Source organism: Megalobrama amblycephala, linkage group LG15 (genome assembly GCF_018812025.1).
Source record: "Megalobrama amblycephala isolate DHTTF-2021 linkage group LG15, ASM1881202v1, whole genome shotgun sequence".
Taxonomy (NCBI): Eukaryota; Metazoa; Chordata; class Actinopteri; order Cypriniformes; family Xenocyprididae; genus Megalobrama; species Megalobrama amblycephala.
This window is the reverse complement of record NC_063058.1, coordinates 1,251,436-1,275,747: the sequence shown is the minus strand read 5'-3', so window position 1 is coordinate 1,275,747 and position 24,312 is coordinate 1,251,436. Positions and strand designations below refer to the sequence as shown.

The window sequence follows — 24,312 nt, the reverse complement described above, 5'->3', positions numbered from 1 at the left end:
ATTTCAGCGAGTGTGTTCTTGGTGAAATCACGGCTAACGTTCGCTGCTCCTCGGCCATGTCTCCATGTCTCCGCCTTTTCTGCAGCTCCACACCAGCATGTTTTGACCTCCTCCCCTTCTTCCACTGTGATTCAGGGCTGTCCCAACAACAAGAGCCACCTCTCGCAGCAGAGCACACGGACATTCCGTACAGGAGGCAGAAACGCTGAAGGCTTTGCGCATAGAAACGTTATTCAGCGAGCCTTTGCCCCGCCGCGGGCTGATCGGGGAATGATGTGGGTTTGGTACTTTCTGCTCGGTTCGGGAACGGGCTCTGGATCAGTCGGTGAGTCGCTACGCCTTCATCCATTGTTTCTCTGAATCGTAGCGCCATTAGTACAGCAGTTGCTGTAGTGTTCAGCAGTCTCAGTAATCGCAGCTGTTGCATTTTCCTACAAACGCACTTTATGAAGCAGCATGCAACTTTTGCGGCATTAAGTAACGGGTTAGTAAAGCCGGCATTAATGTGCACGCGCCTGCTCGCTCCCGAGAACTTGTTTTCCTTTTAAATAGTTAGTTATCATGTGAAGCAGAAGGAGTTTGTGATTTACTGGGTGGACGATCATTGAGCTCGTGCAGCGAATACACTTAGAAGTTTTCCCGTTTGCTTGAAGCTACTTTCTAATGACATTCAAGGTTACATTCCTATTCATCAACAGTCATGACGTTTCGGAAATCATTTTCAAAATAGCCCTCCAGAGATGTTCATAATGGAGTGTCTGTCTGCTGAAGGTCACCTGAACACCATTGAATGGTCAGATAAATGCTATAGAAACCTTTTCAAAGCTGTTATTTAGGCTAATCAAGCAAATGTTTTAGATTTTGATACAGTGTTAGGGTTCAATTGTACAAACATTACCAGTAATCAGTCATGCTTAATGAATGTGTGGGCTACTTGCCTAAACTTATCAAGCAACATAAATTAGAAATGTTTTATTGCAGTGTAAGTATTTTAGCAGTCTGGCAGATCAGTTTTATGATTGAAATAACATGTAATGACTTTTCAATCTTTTCTGATTAAAGTTGCCGTGTGTCAGTTAAAAAGCAATATTCATGAAAGTGATTTCTGAGGACAAGCTTTCCAACCCCATCTGCTGCTTCTGCTATTTACACATTTACACACATTTTACATGCGTCTGATCTGCAGTATCCAGTTACATTTCATTAATCGATTGGCAGGAAGTGGCAGAACTTTTAAACCCTCTGAGACAACACAACTGAACTAAATGGATTTTAAATCAATATAGCATGAGGAATTATTATTATTTCATATTTGTTAGGGGCTATGCATAATAAAACAATAATCTCACAAGAGAAGAGATACTAGATTTACTGGCTAATTTCCATGTGTAGTCCCTGGGCAGGTAAATAATGCAATTAAAATGATAAAAATACATGTAGGTACACAGGGCCAGATTTATGCATTCTAGGCACCTCTACGCTGACATGCCCAATTACAATGAGAAGAAATTATATTATAGAATAATAATTATTAAATTTCACTCTAATACCAAAAAAATGTACTCATACACTCTCTGTAACGTGCTTGCAGGAAGGCAGAAGGTCCAGGTTCCAGTCATTTAATATTAATATCCAACTCAGACAGACAGGCAGGTAGTGCAAACACTAAAACGCTGACCGGACAGAGTCCAGGATAGGGAACAACTTAAGTACAGACACAGATGAGGGTAATAAATCAAACAAATCTGAAACATATAAACTAATAATCATGGAGACAAATGAGTGGTGGCAATCAGAGCAAGACAAGCAACAAATGAAAACAAACTGAAAGTCCTTTCAAACTGAAACAGAACTGAACGTGACACTCAAATATACAATTATTAAAATACTAACATTATCCAAATGAGGACTTAGACTTTTAAGTGGTGTTGTTTTTAAGTATGAAAACAAGTCGTGTTGGTGAATGTTTAATAGCATAGGATATGTCAGTCACATGGCAGCTGTTAACTAATCATGTGACTTAACTAATGAATAATATATTTTCACCTGTGGCAAGTTTGTTGTGTTACTCTTCCCGAGGAAGGTCTGTGCTGAAACATGTAGGAGAGCTCTTTTTTTTTTTTTTACTTTTTTTATGTAGCCATGAGACAAGAAAGGCTTTTTAATGGAAAAGAGTGTCATGGTCATGCAGTGTTTTGTTGATGGACTGTGAACCCTAGACCTTTACTTCACATTCCACTCGGGATGCACTCTCTACTGCTGGACATTGATAGCAGAAGAAAATAATCAATTGTAACATTTGCTAAATAAATATATACTTCATTCTAGATTGTCAAATCAAGCACTTATAGTATATACTAGGAAAGAGGAAACAGGTTTTCAGCATTTTACTCTGTAGGGGTGCTCAGATCAGGATTTTTAGGGCCAGTCCTCGATCAATGGAAGATGTATTGTCCGATACTGATCACAGGGTCTATTTGAAGCCTTCTATTTATCATGTAGCATTATTTATTAAACTATATTTAACAACAATGTATAGTAAGTATTAAAATTAAGAGATGAGAATTTTATTTTTTGGCAAGTAGCCAACTTAAACCATAGAAGCCAATGCTTGGTTATTGGGAACAGCTTAAAGCTGGGCAAATATAACTTTCCTGTAGAATATTTTAAATAGTCTTCAACTTAGCTTTAGGCTACTTCAGCTTTAGCCTTTCTTGTTGCAGTTTTTAGTCTTTAGACAAAATATTGTTTCAAGTCAGTCAGCCCTCAGTTTTTATGAAATACATAAAGGTTGAAAGGTAATAAAGTGCACACAAACAAACAAAAAAACACCAAACAATAGGGGCTTTTGCACCAAATAGTTCTAGGAATTCAGTTATAGGAACTAGCCACTAGGAACTGGGTCTAGGTCATCACCAAGAACTAATTTCACCCCGGGCCATGCTCCTGGTTGTATTTGCGCCGGAATAGGAACTCTGAAGCTGCCTTTACAAAAGCTAAAAACTGGTGGATGGAGAATGTCGTTATCCGAGCTGTGTTTGTTGTTTCTCGTGGGTTTCGTGATAACAGAGATGGAATGTAAATGCATAATTTATGCAACAGAAAGAGCAAAAAGTGGGGCTAAGACACAAAATCTCCTATGACATCTTTCAATATTACATATATCATTGAGGCGGAGAAAAGAACAACCCTGCAGACAACAGCTAAATGCTGTTATCACTGTTTTCCATGTTCCTATACTACTGGGTTAGACCCTTCTGAAGTAGGAGCTAATTTAGTTCCCCAAAAAGAAGTTCCTAGAACTAAAATCATTCCTAGTTCCTGCGGCGTGAACATGGCAAAATCCGGATACTTCCGCCAATAGTTCTAGGAACTATGAAAAGGTTCCTCTAGTAAGAAATACTGTATTATTTGATGCATTTCATAGGTTATGCTTGGCTCTTGTGTTGATTAGTCATAGCCTAGCTTACTTCAGAAACTGAGGGAGAACACAGGGAAAATACATGGAGCAAACAAAGGAGCTTAATGAGATAATTAACAGGACACAGGTGAATGAAATGCCATATTAAACAGACTGGGGAAAACTAGGTCACAGGGAAACACAAGACAGCCAGACCATAACATAACTCTTCCAAATGCTTATTTTTACAGAAAATTTAACCAAATTCAAAAGAAATGCAAGCCAGCCTATTGCCTACACAAAGGAATATCACAGTAACACTGCATTCATTTCAGCAATAGCTCCTTTTATCAATAATTTAGGCCAAGATACATATTCTTACAATATGAATTAAGGAGCTTACTAGAAAAGTCAAAAATGTAGATGTTCCAATTTATAAGAATTCTGAATTGAAACATTTTCATTCAATACTCATTTGCCTGTTCTCTTTTCTGCTCTTTAATTCGCTCTTACAGCTCAACATGGACATGTGACTCCACATGTCACTTGTGAAACAGATTGATGTTATGTTGTCCTTCATAAGGCTGTCGACATGTGTAAACACTGTTTGTGTAACTGCGGCACGCACATCAGTGGAATATTTACGCCCTGGCAGAGTGTAACATGAATCCAAGTAGGACACGAGTCTCCGGACCCTTTGTCTTCCACGACAGACAACGGCTGGTGATTAAGGCATATGAATTCCATTATTTTGTCTGATTTCTCTTCATGCTTCTTGCAGTAGGGTTGCTGTCTTTGAAACATCTCGTGAGTTGCTGAACCGTCCCGTTCTCTCTTAGCACCAACTAACTCAAATTTCTTTACGTGACTAACCTTCAAATGTCTGATGAGGCTGGTGGTGTTAAAATGTTTTGGGTGCTTTCCGCCTCATGGGATTTCCTTGGTACACACATTGCAAATTGCTAATTTAATGTCTTTTTCACATACCTTGTAGAACTCTTTTGTCTTTTTTGTCTTGAGCTCTGGAAGCTTCAGCTGCTCTTGTGCTTCTTCCAGCTGTAGGGAAAAAAAAAAAAAACCTTTACCTTCTTTTCTTGCAAACTCCATAGCTATTGGTTACTGAAATCTAAAATAAATATTGTCACTGGCATTAAGGAGTTCATTTGTAATAATAAATAATAAGTACACATTACAGTAGGAACACTGAACAAAGTAAAAATGTGCGATTGGTATACAATGTAAATTGCTTTATTATATTTAAATGTTTTGTATATGAAATGTATATGAACATGAATCAGTATTAGGGCTGCACGATTAATCGTATTTTAATCGCGATAACGATATCTGTCTCCCACAATTAATTACCCATAATCGTTGCGATATCAATGTGTAAATACCAAGCACAAAACAAACATTGTTGTAAGGTTGCAAATTGTTTGTTTTACTTATGAGTTGAGAGTACGGATGATAAACTGCATCACATGTCTCACGTTACTGTGTTTAGACTTCAAGCGTGCTTTCATGGCGTAGCAGAAGATGGTGTCAGGCGATAAGCTTACAGTCATTCAGCTTAAACAAACATAATGGCAGAGCAACAAGAGGAAGGTGAAGAAGTGTGTTCATTAGTTCCCAAAAAGGGGTCATACTCCATTGTTTGGAAGTATTTCGGGTTCAGTGAAAGTGATGTTGATCAGGTACAAGTCCTATGCAAACTGTGCTCCTGTGCCGTACAAACGTCAACTAACACAACTAACCTCATCAACCACATTAAAAGCCACCATAAAGTACAATATCGAGAATTTCAAAGGTTGAAGGCACAAAAAGCTGCAACAACGGGCCTCGAAGCAATTTCTGCATGGGGTTTGCTTGAGACTCATCTGCATTACAACGGACAACGCAGCTAATATGATCAGGGCTGCATCTCTGAATAACTGGACGAGACTACATTGCTTTGGACAAAGACTTCATTTAGCTATTGGTGAGTTGTTTTAACATTTTTCTCTAATATAGTGTAACTATTTTGCCCATTATAAAGATGCACTTAGTAATTTTTCTGATATTACAGCAACATCTAGCGTCATACAGTATATTCAGCCAAATAGTCCAATAACAGAGATTTAAAAGTTTAAGATAAAATGAGCGATATTTGGCTGGTCGTACAATACTACATGTGAACGTATGTGCACCCAGGAGAATTAGGAAAAAGTCAGTGTCTACTGATAAATAGTCTCATGTAGGTGTACATAATTTGTTAACATTTTCAAAAATTGTCGCATTAAAATAATGTTCTGTTTGTTAGCATTAAAATGCATTAGGTATAATGAGCTAATGATAAGTAATAAATCTGAAACAGTGTTCATAATTTAGTATTTTTGTTCTTTGGTCATGTTTTCATAATACATAAATATTAACAAATATAATCTAGTAAAGCGTGTTAAAATACCAAAGATTTATTTATGTTTAAAAGTTTTGCAATAAACAAACAACAACAAAAAAATGTCAATGTACTTATAGTTAAACAACAAAAAAGTTTAAATTAACACATTTGGGCCTTTTGCTATTTTTACTTATAGACTTCCTATGCCTGGGTTTGACAATGTTTTTCTGACAATTGTTTTTCTGCAGAGAATGCTATGAAGGATCCAAGAATTGACCGGGCTGTGGGCCTCTGCAAAAAGCTGGTGATCACCTTTTCCTACAGCTGGAAGCATTAGTCTGGTGAGAAGTACATCAGTGTGTCATTTGTAAAGCCAGTTCTTCATCTTTTCAACTGGTCAGTCTTGAAAGTTAAGGATGATGATACTGACCTGTCAAGACCAATAAAATCTAGAATCTTGGAGTACCTAAATGAAAAATACAGTGACCCACAAATCCAGGCTCTGTTGGACATGGCATCTACTGTAGATCCACGTTTTAAGATGAGTTACACAGCTGAAGACAACAAAACATTAATACAAACCAGACTGCAATCTGAGATAAAGACTGTGGCAGTGATGGTAATAAAAAAAAACAAGAACAAGTGCTGCACTCTGATCTATAGAGTGATTTGAGACTCCTAAATTTGATTGTCTGTTTTTATGTGTGTAGATGCCTCCCCCAGAACCACCAGAAGAAAACAGGAGGATGCTGAAGCTGGATGCGCTCCAAAGAAAAAGATGATGTTAGGAAGCTACTTCAAAACTGCTGAACAACCAGGACCTAAGTGTAGATTGTGAGTTGCAGACTTACTTACAGTCATGCAACCTGGATAGAGAGGGGAACCCACTAAAATGGTGGAAGGAAAATGAAAAGTTCTACCTAAGGCTTTCAAAAGTGGCAAAAAAATACTTGTGTATACCAGCCACAAGTTCTCCTTCAGAGAGAGCTTTTAGTGCCGGGGGGAATGTTGTTACTTGCTTGCGGTCCTCCCTAAAGCCAGATCATGTTGACAGACTTGTGTTTCTAGCCAAAAACCTGTAACATGTATGCACAAATACATACATGTAGGCCTATTGTAGGATAGAAAAAAAAACCCTGAATAATTAGTTTTTCACATTGGAGTTTTCACAAAATAATCATGATTATAATTTTTTCTTGAAATTGTGCATCCCTAATCAATATGTTCTCTTTCAACTAGAAGAAAAATAGGGAGTTAAGTAATGCTTAAACTGAGCTGAAACTATCTCATCAGAAACTCATCACCTAGTCCCAACATGATGGGGTTCCAGACTCGACATGATTGACCAGGAAAAGGCCATTTCTCAGGTCCTGAGGGCAGACAGGAAGACGAGGCATTTGTTCCCAAGACATTGACATGATGGAGTCTGTGGAAGAGGCACTGAGTCTGCTGAAAGACTTGACTGATGCACTCTCGAGTGAGGACTATGTGAGTGTGTCTTCATAGCCAATGCTTTACCTATTGAAAGTCAACATCTTTAGCCTGAATGATGACGACACTGAAGTAAGAAAAACAATGAAGACAACCATTCTCGATTACCTCACTGCCACATATCAGGATCCCATCACTGATGACCTGCTGGATATGGCTTCGCTTGTTGATCCCAGGTTCAAAACCCAGTACATTGATGGCGACAAGATAGAGGAAATACAAGCCAAAGTTATGTCTGAGATGGAGTGTTTGCTGACAAAACAGTATCCAGCAGCGTCGGATCAGCAGCCTACATCTACTGCCAGAGCCCTGATGCAGAACAAACACCACCCAAGAAAGCAAAGAAAACACTTGTTGGCTTTTTGCAAACCCCAGGTGCTGTAAGTGCATCTGTTCCTCATTTCTGAAAGAGACGATAGAAGGGGAATTTAAGGCCTACCTGTCCACACCGAATGCAGAAATTGAGGTGGATCCTCTGGAATGGTGGAAAGTCCACGAGGCAAACTTTCCAAGAGTTAGCCAACTTGCTAGAAAGTACGTGTGCATTTCAGCAGGAAGAGCCTTCAGCACTGGTGTCAATATTGTCACCTGACAGAGGGCAACTCTCAATCCAGGTAAACCCAATCAACTGCTTTTCCTGGCTAAAAAATTGTGATCGTGATCAGCCATACTTTGCATTCTCTTAGAAGGAGATATAAGTTTTAGGAAAGTGAAAGGTATATTCTAAAGCTGCTTAGTTTACAAGAGTCTAAATGTTTTTGCACTTTTGGTTGATTGATTTGGCTCTGAATCACATTGCACTTAAAAAAAAAAAAAAAAAAAAAAAAAAATCATCTAAGAGATTTCAAAAGATGGTTTACATTTTGTATTTGACTTTTTAGTAGGCTGTTTAATAGTGTTGTGTTTTTATCTTTTTAAAGTAAATGTTTATTTTGGGAGTTATGCTAAAGTCTCTGAATGTACTTACATTTATTTAACTATTAAATGTCAATTCTTTGCAGAACTGCATTTCAAGATGGCAAAAACAACATTGCATTACACTTGCAAGAGTTAAACATTTTTATTTATCCTTTTAAAAATAAGCATTTTACATTTTTTAACCTGTTTTTGCTGCATCTGTTTGTTTATTCTATACTCAAAATAGAAAGGGAAAAGAAAATGCTGACGGGTTTAGCTGAGGATCTGTGTCTAATAAGCTATCTGACTGTTACAGCTGTTGCCAATGTTAGAAATTCTTGAAACCAATGTTCATTTTGTGATGGGAAGTCTTTGATTGTAATTGAATGCAAGTCTTGTTGAATGTTCTTACTTTACAGAATTGCACTTGCATTAAATCTACACTTGAATAAAATATGCTCAAAAATGTACTGTGGTCTGTCATTTCTTTTTCCTTTTTTTTTTTACCTTGTAGGGTTATATTTTTCAAATAGGGACATTCGTTTGGCTGTATTGTGGCTCAGTAATTTACAAAAATATTCAAATGTTTGTAAAAATTTCTAAATAGTAGATTTACAAAATCATCATTATAGAGAATTAATGATAATCTCTGTTTTCCATTTGGCAAAAGAGGAATCTCTTGATAGTAAGAACCATTTTGATAAGATGAATATTTTCTAGGTTGTCATGTGGTGCTGTGAATTTTATCTAAAACATTGTTTTCTTCAGCTACTCTTGCAAGAAATAAAGGATAGGTTATGCATACGTAAATGTTTTGCTGTTTCAATGTATTTGGCAGGCTTTATAAATGGATATGTCTTCAAAATATGATTTTCTCCATTTGGTGGTTGACAAATGTGCTTCATGTGTGATTGATTGGTGAAGAACATTGCATTCAGATACTGACAGAACAATCTCTCTGACAACACTATCACTAAAAGTGCAGTTGTACTTCTATAAAATCCTGACAGCTTCTATAACAAGCGGTTCAGACAGTAAAAATGGGGCAGTGTTTGCATTTTCAAAAATAAATTAGCCAAATTGTACTGCAGTTGGTGTTGTAGTGCATTAGCGCTGTGACTAACTTTCCTTCACAGGTTTTTCAAAATTCAGTGTCGCTATCCTGGAAATCATAGTCACTCCTTACTGCAACTTATGGATTGTAGTCTGATGCACTCTGCTGATATCTGCATTTGTGAGCATTAACTGTCGAGTATATGCTTTAAATGTGCAGTCTATATAAGGATAAATGAATGTCAAATGTCCTCTTAGATGAAGAAACATACCACTCTCAGAAAACAGATCAGTGAAAAGCAGAAACATCTGCCACCTCCTGACAACAATTAGCTCTTCACTTGAATGAAACCTTGTGAAGTGAATCTTCAGGGAATTCAGTGTTAGATGTGTACACACACGTGCCATTTAAACACGAAAGAACAGAAACTGTAGAGTACGGGCTATGTTTGAGTCAATAATGTGCAAGTAAATTAAACTAACTGGAGTCCAGTTAGTCCAGTTAAATTTCTGAAGTAGAAATGTGTGCCATAAAACTTAATTTTACTGGTATGATTAGTGCCTTAATTGTGTTTGCTTTTTAAACAAATAAAAACCAGTTGGAAGACTGTGTAAAAAAACAATAATAATGCCATAAAGTCAGAAGCATATAAAATCATTATCTTTCATGACACAAACAAAGCAGCTCTCTTCTACTATATTCTAAACCAGGCATGTCAAATTCAGGGTACGTTTACATGACAATGATGCACTGAAAACTGAAAGTTTTTCCTTTGAGTTTTTGAGAAGTTTTGCATAAAGACAACAGTGTTGTCAAAAGATCCCTTTGACGGATCCACGGAAACGACTAAAAACGCAGTATTATTCATGCCAGGCCAGCAGTTGGCGATGTCACTTGTAAAGAAACATTACGTGCCTTTAGACTGAAAACGTGCGATAATAGTATCATTTTCAAAAATGTGCACTTTGAACCCTGTTTCCAAAACGTTGTTGTGTAAATGAATGGCCAAAATGCATACAAAGTTTTGTTAAAAAACGGTGTCATGTAAACGGCCCCTTAGTTCATGGAGTGTAATGGAGGGACCAGATAATCAAGGTCTTCAGGATTAGTAGAAGCTTCCAGGCAGGTGTTTTGGAGCTGGTTGAAGCTCCACTCTGCAAGACAATGGCCCTCCAGGTCCGAGTTTGACATGTTTAGGGGGTATATGCGACCTCCCTGAAATGGAGTTTTGCAGGGTGGGATGTCTGTAACAAACTAACTGTTTGAACACGTCCCACTGATGATTAATTTTAATGAGATGAGAGTGACCATTAAGAGTGGTGACCAGTTTCATGGGCAGGTCAAGAGAGAGAATGCATTGGCTTTTCCTGCCATTCAAATTTAAACTCAACACCCTTTTCTGTACCATGAGATTACAACAACCTGAAATACAATAATAAATCAATGAATAAATAAATAAATAAATAAATAAATAAATAGTATTTGTGTATGACAAAATAATTTCATGAATAAATAATATGAATGGGCAGTTCAGTTTTCACACAAAAATGCATTATGCACACTCCCTTCACACTTACTTTTAAATAGGAGAAGAAAAAAAAAAACACTTCAGTCCACAAATAGCAATCAAACTGACTTGTAATTATTACTAAAACAAATGTATGAGTTGGATCAACTTAATTTAAGAGACTAAACTACTTAAGTAATTTTTAGAATTGTGTCTGGTATGTTGTTTCTAGAATCATTTCACCATTCATATACTCTTCAATAGATAGATTGTAACTACAACTGTCTCTTTTCTTCAGATTGCCAGCTTTTTCCTGGAAATAACTTTACGACAGAGTGCAACATTCCAGGAAACTTTATGTGTGGGGATGGCGAATGTATTCCTGGAGATAGGCAGTGTGACAACTCTCCGGACTGCTCTGACAAGAGTGACGAGAAGGGTTGCTGTAAGTCTTACCTTCACACCACAATGCTGGACAATTCTGAATGTTTATATCAGCCTTGGATCACAAAACCATTGCTTATGTACCAATTAGGGCTGCAACAACTAATCGATAAAATCGATTATTATCAATAATGAAAATAACCACAAATGTAATTATCGATTAGTTGCATCTGCACACTGTGCCTGGGAAAACATCAGCCAGTCACGTCACTTTGCAGTAGTGAATAACACATTTCTTTGGACAAAACACATATGAAAAATAGCAGAGGATACAGAGTGAGCTGCTGTAGGAAAGGTACATGATCCAAGTTGTCTGAAACGTGAGAATGCTGTACATTTTATTTAGAATTAATATTACAATCAAGCAGTCTGTTCACAGACTGTTCAGTGGAATCGTATACAGGAATGTTATTTTCCTGACCATGGCAAGTAATTACACAGCGCACTGAAATGCTTGATTCTGATTGGTCAATCACAACATTCTGAGTGTCATGATCACCGTCTGTTCCTGTCACTTCCCGGACTTCGTTCCCCATAATCCTCTCTGCCAATCACCTGCACTCATTCCACCAATCACTACACTAATCACCACACCCAGCTGCCACGCATTACCTGGACTATAAAAGACTCACACACTCATCACCAGATCGCGAAGTCTTGATTCACCCTGTGACAATTCTAAGCGTTATTTCCCTGTCTGCCTGTTTGTTACTGTTTCTGCCTGATTCCTGTTTGCTGCCTGCCTCGATCCTTTGCCTGTACCCTGACTATGATTCTGCCTGTTCTGTATTGCTCCTGTTTGTTCCTGTTTGATCCTGCTTGTACGACCACGCTCACTTTTAATAAAACGCTGCATTTGGATCCCCTGCCTCCCATCGTTACACTGAGGTCACTTTTTCCCCAATAATGACTGTCATCAATAGCAATGCTGTACAATGACCACTCATCCGGGTATAGCTGTCTCAAGACGTGTGCAGCACAATCCTCGAGCAATGCCAAGAGTGGCATCATCAAAACCAGCTCAAACACAATAAACACCTTTAACACAGACCCAGATTACAGACCTCTGATACAGCTGTACATATGTGAATCTGCGTCTTTATGCAGAGCTTTCCCTCACCTTGTACTGTAACACACCTTTTCTTACTATTTTATTTTATAAAAAAAAAAAAAAAAGTGTGTATTTACTTTATACACGTACATACACTATATTAGCAAAAGTTTTGGGATGCCTGCCTTTACGTGCACATAAACTTTAATGACATCCCATCATATGGAGTTGGCCCACCCTTTGCAGCTATAACAGCTTCAACTCTTCTGGGAAGGCTTTCCACAAGGTTTAGGAGTGTGTTTATGGGAATTTTTGACCATTCTTCTAGAAGCGCATTTGTGAGATCAGGCAGTGATGTTGGTGAGAAGGCCTGGCTCACAGTCTCTGCTCTAATTTATCCCAAAGGTGTCCTGTCGGGTTGAGGTCAGGACTCTGTGCAGGCCAGTCAAGTTCCTCCACGCCAAACTCGCTCATCCATGTCTTTATGGACCTTGCTTTGTGCACTGGTGTGCAGTCATGTTGGAACAGGAAGGGATCATCCCCAAATTGTTCCCACAAAGTTGGGAGCATGAAATTGTTCAAAATGTCTTGGTATGCTGAATCATTAAGAGTTCCTTTCACTGGAACTAGGGGGTCAAGCCCAACCCCTGAAAAACAACCCCACACCATAATCCCCCCTCCACCAAACTTTACACTTGACACAATGCAGTCAGGCAAGTACCGTTCCCCTGGCAACCATCAAACCCAGACTAGTCCATTGGATTGCCAGACAGAGAAGCGTGATTGGTCACTCCAGAGAACACGTCTCCACTGCTCTAGAGTCCAGTGACGGCGTGCTTTACACCACTGCATCTGACGCTTTGCATTGCACTTGGTGATGTAAAGCTTGATTGCAGCTGCTCGGCCATGGAAACCCATTCCATGAAGCTCTCCACGCACTGTTCTTGAGCTAATCTGAAGGACACATGAAGTTTGGAGGTCTGTAGCTATTGACTCTGCAGAAAGTTGGTGACTTCTGCGCACTATGTGCCTCAGCATGAGCTGACCCCGCTCTGTGATTTTATGTGGCCTACCAATTCATGACTGAGTTGCTGTTGTTCCCAATTGCTTCCACTTTGTTATAATACCACTAACAGTTGACCGTGGAATATTTAGTAGTGAGGAAATTTCACGAATATACTTATTGCACAGGTGCCAACCTATCACGGTACCACGCTTGAATTCACTGAGCTCCTGAGAGCGACCCATTCTTTCACAAATGTTTGTAGAAGCAGTCTGCATGCCTAGGTGCTTGATTTTATAACCTGTGGCCATGGGAGCAATTGGAACACCTGAATTCAATGATTTGGAGGGGTGTCCAAATACTTTTGGCAATATAGTGTATTTGTGCATACACATGCTTAGTGAATGAGACCCAATATTTTTCACATACTGTACATTATTGCAGCTTCTCTATTCCTAGTCTGTCTGAAACGCACTGATTTCTACAGTGCCCCTTTTTCTGAAATGCTCAGAGTGCTCTGATTGGCCAGCTGACCCAGTGCGGTGTGTGTGTGTCGGAAATATACTGCTCTTCTGAAAATGCGGCTGATCATCCAGATCAATTAGATCCAAATGTGCAATTACGACTTGAGCAGAACATTTCACAGTGATCTTTTTTTATTTTTAGACACTTTTAGACACAGAGTCTCTGTGACATGCAACAACACTTCAATTCACTTCAAGAAACCTCGCCTTATGTCTACATATGTCTTGGCGGGCATTATGCTAATATTTCACATTGTGTACGTTTGAGAAAGTAATATCTGGACTTGGATCGAGGCGTTTAAGGCAGGTCTGGATCAGCGTTCTCTGTTAGGGCAAGCCATGTGGGTTTATGCTGTAGTTTGAAGCACTTAATATAAAGCATGTCTCATGTTTAAGACAACTTGCACCTAGACACGACCACAACATAGCCCTGAATGTCAGCAGAGATGTGTCAACTAGACAATCTCCTGTCAAGACATTTTCGACATGACAGCCATTGGCACAGATCCTCAACAAAGGCCACAAGAACCAGACAGATCCTCTGCACAGACCTCTATGGACAGCTTTGTCTCTATACTGGCGTGATGATCTTCAAGCAAAAGGAGATAAATATTTGAATGCTACCAATCCCGATCTGAATTCTGACTTATGATGCAACATGAATCATAATCACACCATGTTGAACTGATCGACTGAGCCTGGTTTCTCCCAAGGTTTTTTTGCTCAATTGTGTCACCTGATGGAGTTTGGGTTCTTGGCACTGTCTCCTCTGGCTTGCTTAGTTAGGGACCCTTAATATTCAACAATATTATTGACCTGACTGTAAAGCTGCTTTGAAACAATCTGTATTGTATAAAGTGCTTTAAAAATAAAGTTGACCTGACAACTTGGATCATGCACTTACAGACAACATTAAAGTACATCTATATAAATTATATTGTCCCATCATAGGGGGGGGGAAATTAAGTTTGAATGAACAAACTGGTTAAAACTGATGGTTAAAACAACACTGCATTCTTTTGGTACACGTGTGCCGAACCGAAAGACCCATGCCAATGTTTGCTACGAATATGTGCAATGTTACAGCCCAACTCTCTGATCAACACTTTGTTGTGTGTGTGTGTGTGTGTGTGTTCTTGTAGCGATGCTGCCATATAAGACTATGCATGAGACGTTGGATGTATTTCTTGATCAAGATGCTTGTATTGGCAATATGTTAATATATGTCTTGTCATGGTCAAACAGTCATTTAAAATACATATGTGTAATCTTGCAGCGTAAATGTATAAGACTTGCTGTTGTCTGTTCATGAAACAGAATTTATAAATGCCCATTGCTCTTGAGTAACTTTAGAAGCTTTAATAAGCCAACTACAGTTTAATGCTGGATTGATTTCCAGCATTCTTTGTCCTATTGCTTGTACTGTAGTTTGTTGTTCTTTATTTTATTAGTAATTGTTTACTTGACTTTTTTGAAAGTAATTCTTAATTAAATATTGCTTACTAGTTTGCATTATTATTTGACTTATCAAATAGTTAAACTAATTAGTTCAACCAAGTAGCTTGAAAGATTGTATTTTCAGTTATATTTAATCAGATGTATTTGACTGTGCTTCAGACGCTGTTGACTCCAAACAATGTGTCCATAAAGGTGTGAACCAAATAGTCTATACAGTTAGAACAACAAAGAGATAGTGTTTTTAGGAAGTTCCTGTAGAATATATGTATGCTTGATATTGCAGCTTGTTTTGTGTATTCTATATTGTTTGTCACACAAGTTCTGTCTGTGGGACTTGTCAAGCTTATTTACTTTATGTATTAGAATAAATCTTAATACAACGTCATCTCAGTCAATTACAGTTACTGCTAATGCAGAGACCAACATTGTTTTTTTTTTGTTTTTGTTTTTTTTGCTTTTTTACATTTTCACCTCTATTTCTCTCTCTCTCCCTCTCAGTGAAGTCAAAGTGTGGACCCACATTCTTTGCTTGTGCAAACGGGGTCCACTGCATTATTGGTCGCTTCCAGTGTAATGGCTTCAGGGACTGCCCTGATGGCAGCGATGAAGACAACTGCAGTGAGTATCCAATGCTCAACCAAGGCAACTTTGTCTAATGTATAAATGGGCACAGAATCATCAACCATGGTTTTAGGTAAATGAACAAAAACACTTTTAAATGATGATTAGTTTGTGCCTATAGGCCTATATCACTGCATTAAAGAGCTGTAACTGATTTTTTTTTAATTATTTTACACAAATGAGGTGTGCACCTAGACCAAAACAACATTTTAAACCATACTTTGTGGTTTCAAAAGATGGAAAAATGACTCTTCATTTTCACTTCATTATCAGTAAAGTGAAATATATATGCACTTCAGTGTTTGAGAAAAAACTAAACAAAATGTCAAACAGTGACAGAAATCACGCTAATTGGAACAGGTATGGTCCGAAAAGTCTATTCGGCTGGAAGGTACTGTCAAGAATATAGGAGCCCAAGTGATTCATAAGAGACAAGCTGTTTCAGTTACGTATAAGTAGGGGATGAATTGCTGGGAACACCCTCCAGGTGTGACAATTGTCTGAAGCTCATATAAAAGACCTTCAGACTGACAACAGAAGGTCTGGACTCTATTGCAGCTGTCATTGGCCAAGGACCACCCAAGAGGACATTTGACTGACATGTAACGCAACCAATCACAGTTCTTTTTTTTCCTCGTCATGTTTAGGGGTGTGAAAATGTAAGTCGATGAAAGTCAATGTCCCTACAATAACAATAACAATGGAGCCACAAATGTTACATACTTTTGAAAATCCAGCATTAGTGGATCCTGGTAAGCGCTCATTGTCACAGCTGTAAACACAACAGAGTTCTTGTTCTGCGAGGGGGTTTGGCGTTACGGCATTTGTTTTCAGGCAGCCATCTCCCAGACATCCTGTCGATTCAACCGACCAGATGACGAATTTGAAAATCCTAAAGTGTTTTTCTAGTTAAGTGTGCGTCAGGCGTTCAGCCAACCGTCCGTGGGTGTGACGTCTGAGGCTGAGACTAGGGGTTGGGCTAGGCACCTTACTTCCAGAGAAAGGAAATCTTAATGTTTCAGCATACCAAGACATTTCGGAAAATGCATTGTGGCAACAGTTTGGGGAAGGCCCTTTTTTATTCCAGCATGCCTGTACCCCAGTGCACAAAGCAAGGTCTATACTAGGTCTATATATTTTTCTATACTACTGTAATATTTATACAAGTTAGATTTGGTACATTATTATGGTCAAAACAACGTTGTACTTCAACAAAAAGTTGCCTTTATCAGTCCATTCAAATGTTTAAAATACATAGACACTATATAGCCTACATGCAATAAACCTAAAATAAATAAATAAACTAACGTTAAAAAAAAGGCGCAGCTTGCACAATTTACTCCTCTTTGATTGTCTCGTTAAGATGACGCAGAAGTGCATTCCAAAAGAAGAGTTTTTTTTTATTTTTTACCCCTACACCCTTCATCCCTTCTAAGCTCTCACTCCGGAAGGTAAACCTTTTGAAGGGATTAGGGCATAGGGATGAGCCCTTCCGAATGGAACACAGGGACAGTCAGCATCTGGCCTTGAATAAGCAGAGTTCAGACTCCCATACTCGCTGTTGTTGTTGGACTTGCCTGTTTACCTTGTGAATACCTGTTATCCTGTCTTAATATCTTTGTCTCCATTTTCATCTGTATGGCTCATTTCCTAAGTTCCAATCCATTGTGTTTATATATCTACTTACATGTACCATTCATGAATCCTGCAATAAAACTTCCACTCCTGGGTTCATCCTCAATTTTGTATCTGTGTTTTCCTGACAATACCAGTCACCACACACGTTCTATAAATATCTCAATTGTTAGTCATGGCATGAATGAGTGATCCAAGCATAACTGTCACACATGCATTACAGTCCTGCTTCAAGTGCACTGACTGGCATGTTTTTGAAGCTGCAGCCACTGATAAGGACGAGCTCACAGACACTAACATCATATATAATTTTCTGTGAGGATATGTGCGTAACTACTAGGACATTCTTATCATTCTATAATTATAAACCATGGTTTACTGGGAAACTCACACAGCTTCATCATGTCAAAGAGGATACTTACAGAAGTCGGGATAAAATTTATATATAACTGGGCCAGAAACATACTAACAAAGCAGATCAGAGTGGCTAAAAGTAGCTACTCTGAAAAGCTGAAAAAACAGTTTTCAGCCAACGACCTGGAGTCAGTCTGGACAGGCCTGAGGAACATCAAAAAGTGAAAGTCACCGTCCCCCCTGATCTGTGGAGGATCAACAAATGGCTGAGGATCTAAATGCATTTTACTACACCCCACACCTGCTCTGATCTGCACTTCACACCTTCACCAACACCTCCTGCAACACCCCTTCCGCCTTGCCGCCATTCAACCTGCATTTATGGTCTGTGTGGAAGATGTGAGCCGCGTCTTCAAAAAACAGAAGACTAGGAAAGCACCAGGCCCAGATGGTGTTTCACCTGCCTGTTTAAATGTCTTAGCTAAACCAACTGGCACTGATCTTCACACAGATCTTCAACAGGTCTCTGGAGCAGTGTGAAGTTCCCTGCTGCTTCAAATGCTTCACTATCATTCCGGTCCCCAAAAAACACAAAATCACTGGTCAAAATCACTGGACTACAGACCTGTTGCTCTCACATCTGTGGTCATGAAGTTCTTTGAAAGACTGGTGTTGGCCTACCTGAAGATCATTACTGGACCCCCTGCAGTTTGCTTACAGAGCAAACAGGTCTGTGGATGATTCAATCAAAATGGGACTACACTACATCCTGCAACATCTCAATAGACCTGGGACTTATGCAAGGATTGTATGCTCCCTTATGCCAGGGTTGTATGCTCCCTCAAAAGATCCCTCTGTCAAGCTCCTGAAATTTGCAGAAGACACCATAGTCATCGGCCTAACAATGACGATTCTGCTTATAGACTGGAGGTTGAGCAGCTGGCTGTCTGGTGCAGTCACAACAACCTTGAACTGAACATTGGAGATGATAGAGGACTTCAGAAAGAATAGCCAGCATTCCCCCCACTCACCATCATGAACAGTGCTGTGGCAGCAGTGGTGTCATTTATGTTCCTGGACACCACCATCTCTCAGGACCTGAAGTGGGAGTTCCTCCAAACTTCAAAGGCCCACCAGAGTTTGTTCTTCCTTCGCCAGCTCAGGAAGTTCAACCTGCCACAGAAGTTGCTGAAACAGTTCTTCTCAGACATCATCGAGTCTGGTCCTGTTTTCATATATAACTGTCTGGTTTGGTTTGGTTCAGCCACCAAATCAGACATCAGGAGACTACAGAGGACAGTCAGGATGGCTGAGAAGAATATTGGTTCCGCCCTGCCCCATCTCCAAGATCTTTACACCTCCAGAATAACAAAAAGGGCTCAGAAAATCACTTTGGACCTCACACACCCAGCCGACCTTCTCTTTGAACTGTTGCCCTCTGGTCAGCGCTACAGAGCCAGTGTTGCCAATTTAGGGATTTTGTCACTAGATTTAGTGACTTCAACGCCCCTTTTGAGACTTTAGGGACAACTTCTTAAGGCCAGAACACACCAAGCCGACACCGACGAACTAGTGGCAACGAAAGCAGACTACGGGGTTGGCTCACATCAGCAGCATCTGTGTCCAAAGTTGCCCTGACACACCAAACCGACACTAAACAGCCGACGGCCAAGTAGCACATCAGTTCTATGCCTGCGTGAGATGAAATGCCTTTCCGTACCAGCAGGTGGCAGTATCTGAACAGCCAATCAGAATGATCAGATGGCCCGACGGACTGACGAGCTCCGATGGCGATTCAACATTTCGAATCGAATCGAGGACCAACTTCAGCCGACGGTGCAGAACACACTGAGAAAACTTAGTCGGCCGATGAAGAAAAACTGCCTGACGGCCGACCGTCGGCTTGGTGTGTTCCTGCCTTTAGACAAACCTTAGATTCTTATTTTGCCTACTGATTTATATTCATATTTATATAGATCAATGAATTTGCCATTATGATGTCATCTAGTGACTTTTAGCTACTTTCAATTAAAAGCAGTTGGCAACATTATACAGAGCACCGACCATCAGAAAAGCCAGGCACAAGAACGGTCTTTTCCCGTAGGCTATGTATTCAGCCTGAACAATTAAATAATCCCATAATATACACTGTCTACAATAACTGTACATTTGTACATAACATCTAAAAATTGAACATTTGTAATATACATAAACTGTATGTTTGTAAACATTTATTAAAATAATTCTATATTTTTTTCTAGTTTTCTACTACTAGAATTGCATTATTTAAATGTTTGTTTTCCTATATTATTGTTATATTTCATCTCTACTGTGTAATGTCTCCACTATCATGTATGTCTGTACTTTCTTCACCAAGAAAAATTCCTTGGCAATAAAGCTCTTTCTGATTCTGAAAATGGAACACTAATTATGTTTATTGTAAAGTCAAGCTCCTTAGTTTAAAAACATACCTATTTTAATTGGTAAGCTAATGGTTATCGAACAGTTAGATTTTATGTGGGTTGCACCCCAGCTGAATTTAACAGGTTAAACAAATTAATACTCACTTCACTGGAAGGGTGTTCAGTTAGATTTGTGAGATTATTAGGTGTACTTCACCTTCTGTTTATTAAACAAACAGTTTATAATAATTAAATATTTATTATACTATCAGTAAGATCATATACAAATTTATGAAATAATTACAATAATAATATAAGCTAATCTCTAAACCTCTCCCCCCTCCACCCCACAGCTGCTAACCCTTTGGTGTGTTCATCTGCACGCTTCCACTGTAATAATGGACGGTGTGTAGATCGCAGCTTTCTCTGCAATGGAGAGGATAACTGTCAAGATAACAGTGATGAAGAGAACTGCCTTACAACAGCAGGTACAGACAAGCCCCGTTTGCACACTAAATGCATCTTTCGATTGAACTTTAAGGTGATTTCATCAAAATGCTTATGCTTAAATGTTTGAAATAAGCTTTGTAGTTAAAATATCATGGATGCACTCTCTAATTAATGAGTTTGGCTGTGTTCATAGATAATTCATAGATGTTCCTGTAACCAAAAGGTCCCAGGGAATGCATGAACTGCTACAATGTATACATCCAATGCAATATAAGTTGATTTTAATGTTAGTGTCTGCCAAATGCATGTGCATAGATGTGTAATAATAGTCATGTGTTCACTGAATGAATAATTTAATATTTAGTTAGAGAAAGTTTAAAGTGTATGGACAAACTGTACTGTTGGCTTGACAAGTGTAAAATAGTTTCATTAAACCACTTCAGACCTATTAGGCTTAACCAGAACATTTAACTCAACTTCAACAGAAAAACACATCAGATCCTGACAGACTTCATTAGACCATATAAGAACCATTGGAGATTACTTCAGATCCCATTAGACCTCTTCAGACTCCTAATAAAACCACATAAGATCTCAGCAGACTTCATTAGACCATGATATACCACACAATATCAGAACTGTACTGTCCCTAAGGAACATAAGAAGATAGCATATTCAAACACTTTACTGTTTAGTTTGTATTTAATATGGGTATGAAAAGTCTACACACCCCTGCTAAAATTGCAGATTTTTTAAAATAAATGTAGCATAAGCATATAAAAAAGACACCTGATTAACACAGCCATCTGTTATATCAGGGTATATATCTTGGGAATTTGCCCAAGGGTGTCGCTTTATGGTATGATTGTGTGTGTGGCATTTGTGTATTTGTTAATATGTATGTAACAGTTTATTTACTTGGATATTTATCTAAACTAATCTTTGAATAATATAAAATCATTCCTGATTCCTCTTAGAATACCCAGGACAGGACGTTGTGACTCTGGACTATCGACTACACTATTACCCCAGTATCATGTATGCAGTTATTGGCAGTGCCATCATCTTTGTCCTGGTAGTGGCACTGCTGGCTCTTGTCCTGCACCATCAGAGAAAGCGAAGTGTCCTGCTGCCACAGGGGGTCTACAGAGGCGCCTGCCACCAACCTCTCCTGCTGTCCCGGCTTGTCATAGTGGACAGAGGACATGTCCGTCCTGGAGGCCATGGCCTTTCACCCCAGTATCCGTCCCCATCAGAGACATTCAGCTCAGTCCATAGTCTCCAGCTGCTCTCTCATTCACAGTATCCTAGAACTGTCATAGACTTGCCACCAACATACTCACAAGCTGTGCTGGATGTTGGGTATGCTTATAAATGTTTATAAGTATAATAATGCTTATAAATGACATTATATGTCAAGCGGCAAACTGGACATAGCTGTATGAGCTATATGAGAAAAGATTTTAGCATTTGCCTTTCTAGTACTAATTATAGAATTCACTAAAATAAAATAACTTATCGGCTGATGCTGATAATAATAATAATAAAAAATGCCAAATAGTAGCATTGGCAATACTGTATATCAGCCAACCACTAAGACATTTTTTAAACAAAAATCAGAAAAATTGAGGTTAAAAAAATCTTGTAGTCTTGACAAAGCCTTTCTGAAAGTTAAAATAGTTTAATAGATTTTTTTCTAGAAACCTGATATGTTAGACATAGCACATTTACTCAGAATAGAATGAATGCCTGTGCAGAGTTTGGTGGATCTAACTTAAAAGCTCTATAAGATGATTTATGCTTGATCATTTTATTCTAAAGTGTGTTGAAACTGTTGCATAGTAAGTTGAAGTAGAATATATGAGTATGTCAAAATAAATACCTAGTTCTGCCGTGAAACTCTAGATGATGCAGGCTCGTTTGGTAGCGATTACATTATCTACATAGCAGCTGATTGGTTGTTGTTGCCTCAGCGGCAAATGAGCTGCAGCTCAACATTCAAACAAATACCGGTGTGTTGCTGGTAGAAGAGTGCAGCATGCTTTCAGAAACCCTCCACCTTCCCCAGCTCCACCTGTATAGATCTGACATTGCCATAAGCATTACCACACCAATCTCTATCACCATACCAATCTCCTGAGAGTTGTCATGAGAGAACTGCTTTAGTTATTGTGTTAACTTGTGAAGGAACACCACTGATTTCACCTGTTTATTAATAACTTGTTCTGTCCTGCAAACATAATCATATATCTCATGTTATAAAGCTCAACACTTTTTTTTTTTTTCTACAGGCGACCCTCATGGTTTGACCTTCCACCTCCTCCTTACCCTCCAGAGACTGAAGCTCAATCTGAGTCAGAACCACCTGTCTATGAAGAGCCAGTGGAATCCACAGAATCAGCCATAGCTGCACCATCTCAAACCCGGACCAACAACTCCAGCACTAACTCCAGCCGTGCAGAGGAGTCTCAGCAGCCACCACTGTAAATCCAGAGGACGCGGACTGCTTGTACGTTATGCAAAAGCTGTGCAGAGTGTTCAGAAAGACAAGCATTGATGACTGCGAAGGTTGCAGAATTCACAAAGCACTTGTATGGAATGTTAGTGGCACCATCTGGTGCCCAATTAACTGCATTACTCTTCTCAAAACCAATGCTGTTGGCAGTCAAAAAAAAAAAAAAAAAAAGCTACAGATGGTACTCATCCCTCTTTTTATTACTGCTGCAATGTACAAATGATACTCTTGACCAGAGTAATGGTATAAGACTTTCACTTTGTGACAGCTAAAGCAGTTCATCATTCCCATGAGTGGCAGTTTGAGTTACAGAAAAGTGTTCGAAATGTTTCATAAAGTGAAAAAGACAGTTGTTATACTATTTAATTATTGCCTGTGTACAAAGAGATCAGTGTTAGCATTCCCTGTGAGTCTGATGAAATTTAGGAATGCAGAAACTGTTTTTGTGTAGAGGGCCTCTGTGCCATGTCTTTATGTTTATGAACATGTTTGAAGTAGACTAACACTTTAAGCATTTTATGCTCTAATTCTGTGTTATGCTCTTCACGTACAGCACTGGGAACAGTTGTTATATGTAATGACTGCTCTCTTCTGTCTCTGCTCCAGACAGATTTACAATGAACCTGCAGCTCTTTCTAAACCTGATTATTATAGATTAATAATAATAATAATAATAATAATAAAAACTTGTCTACATATGTCTGGCATAATGCACAACACCAAGATGACCGAATTAACCTTTTTTTTTTATTAATCTTTGCAGCAGCAGCAGTCAACTGAAACAAACCATTCAAAACAATACATAAATGAGTTGGATTTTCCAACCTAATTTATATTTTATTTTTTCACATTGAGCACATTGGTTCTCAAACTTTTCAGGCAAATTATGGCCTTCAAATCAGAGTGCCTAATCTCCAGGTTTAAACGCAAGCTTAAGGACATACAACAATAAACATACACCAGAGTTTGATTAATTTCAATAACGCATTAGTCCAGATAGATTGAGTCTGATCAGACAGATACATCTGGAAGTGTTATAATTAAAAAAAAAAAAAACATTATTTTACAATCCATCACTGCAATCCAATTTAAACAATAATATCCAATAAATAAATATAAATTTTGACTA

The 24,312-nt window shown here is 38.7% G+C and overlaps 1 protein-coding gene and 1 long non-coding RNA gene across 3 annotated transcripts; both read left to right on the top strand.

Moving 5' to 3' along the window:
- ldlrad3 (low density lipoprotein receptor class A domain containing 3) lies at positions 1–24,312 on the top strand. The gene is made up of 6 exons (XM_048158540.1): positions 1–325; positions 11,025–11,171; positions 15,705–15,824; positions 20,572–20,706; positions 21,646–22,030; positions 22,960–24,312. The coding sequence occupies exons 1-6, from the start codon at positions 271–273 to the stop codon at positions 23,153–23,155; spliced, it is 1,038 nt and encodes a 345-aa protein (XP_048014497.1). The 5' UTR covers positions 1–270; the 3' UTR covers positions 23,156–24,312.
- LOC125247328 lies at positions 335–10,975 on the top strand. 2 transcript variants are annotated; one of them, XR_007180061.1, is made up of 4 exons: positions 335–5,378; positions 6,026–6,396; positions 6,488–7,882; positions 8,270–10,975. It is a non-coding gene; the product is annotated as an uncharacterized LOC125247328 (long non-coding RNA). The 2 variants fall into 2 exon arrangements; XR_007180060.1 differs by having other exon boundaries at positions 6,488–10,975.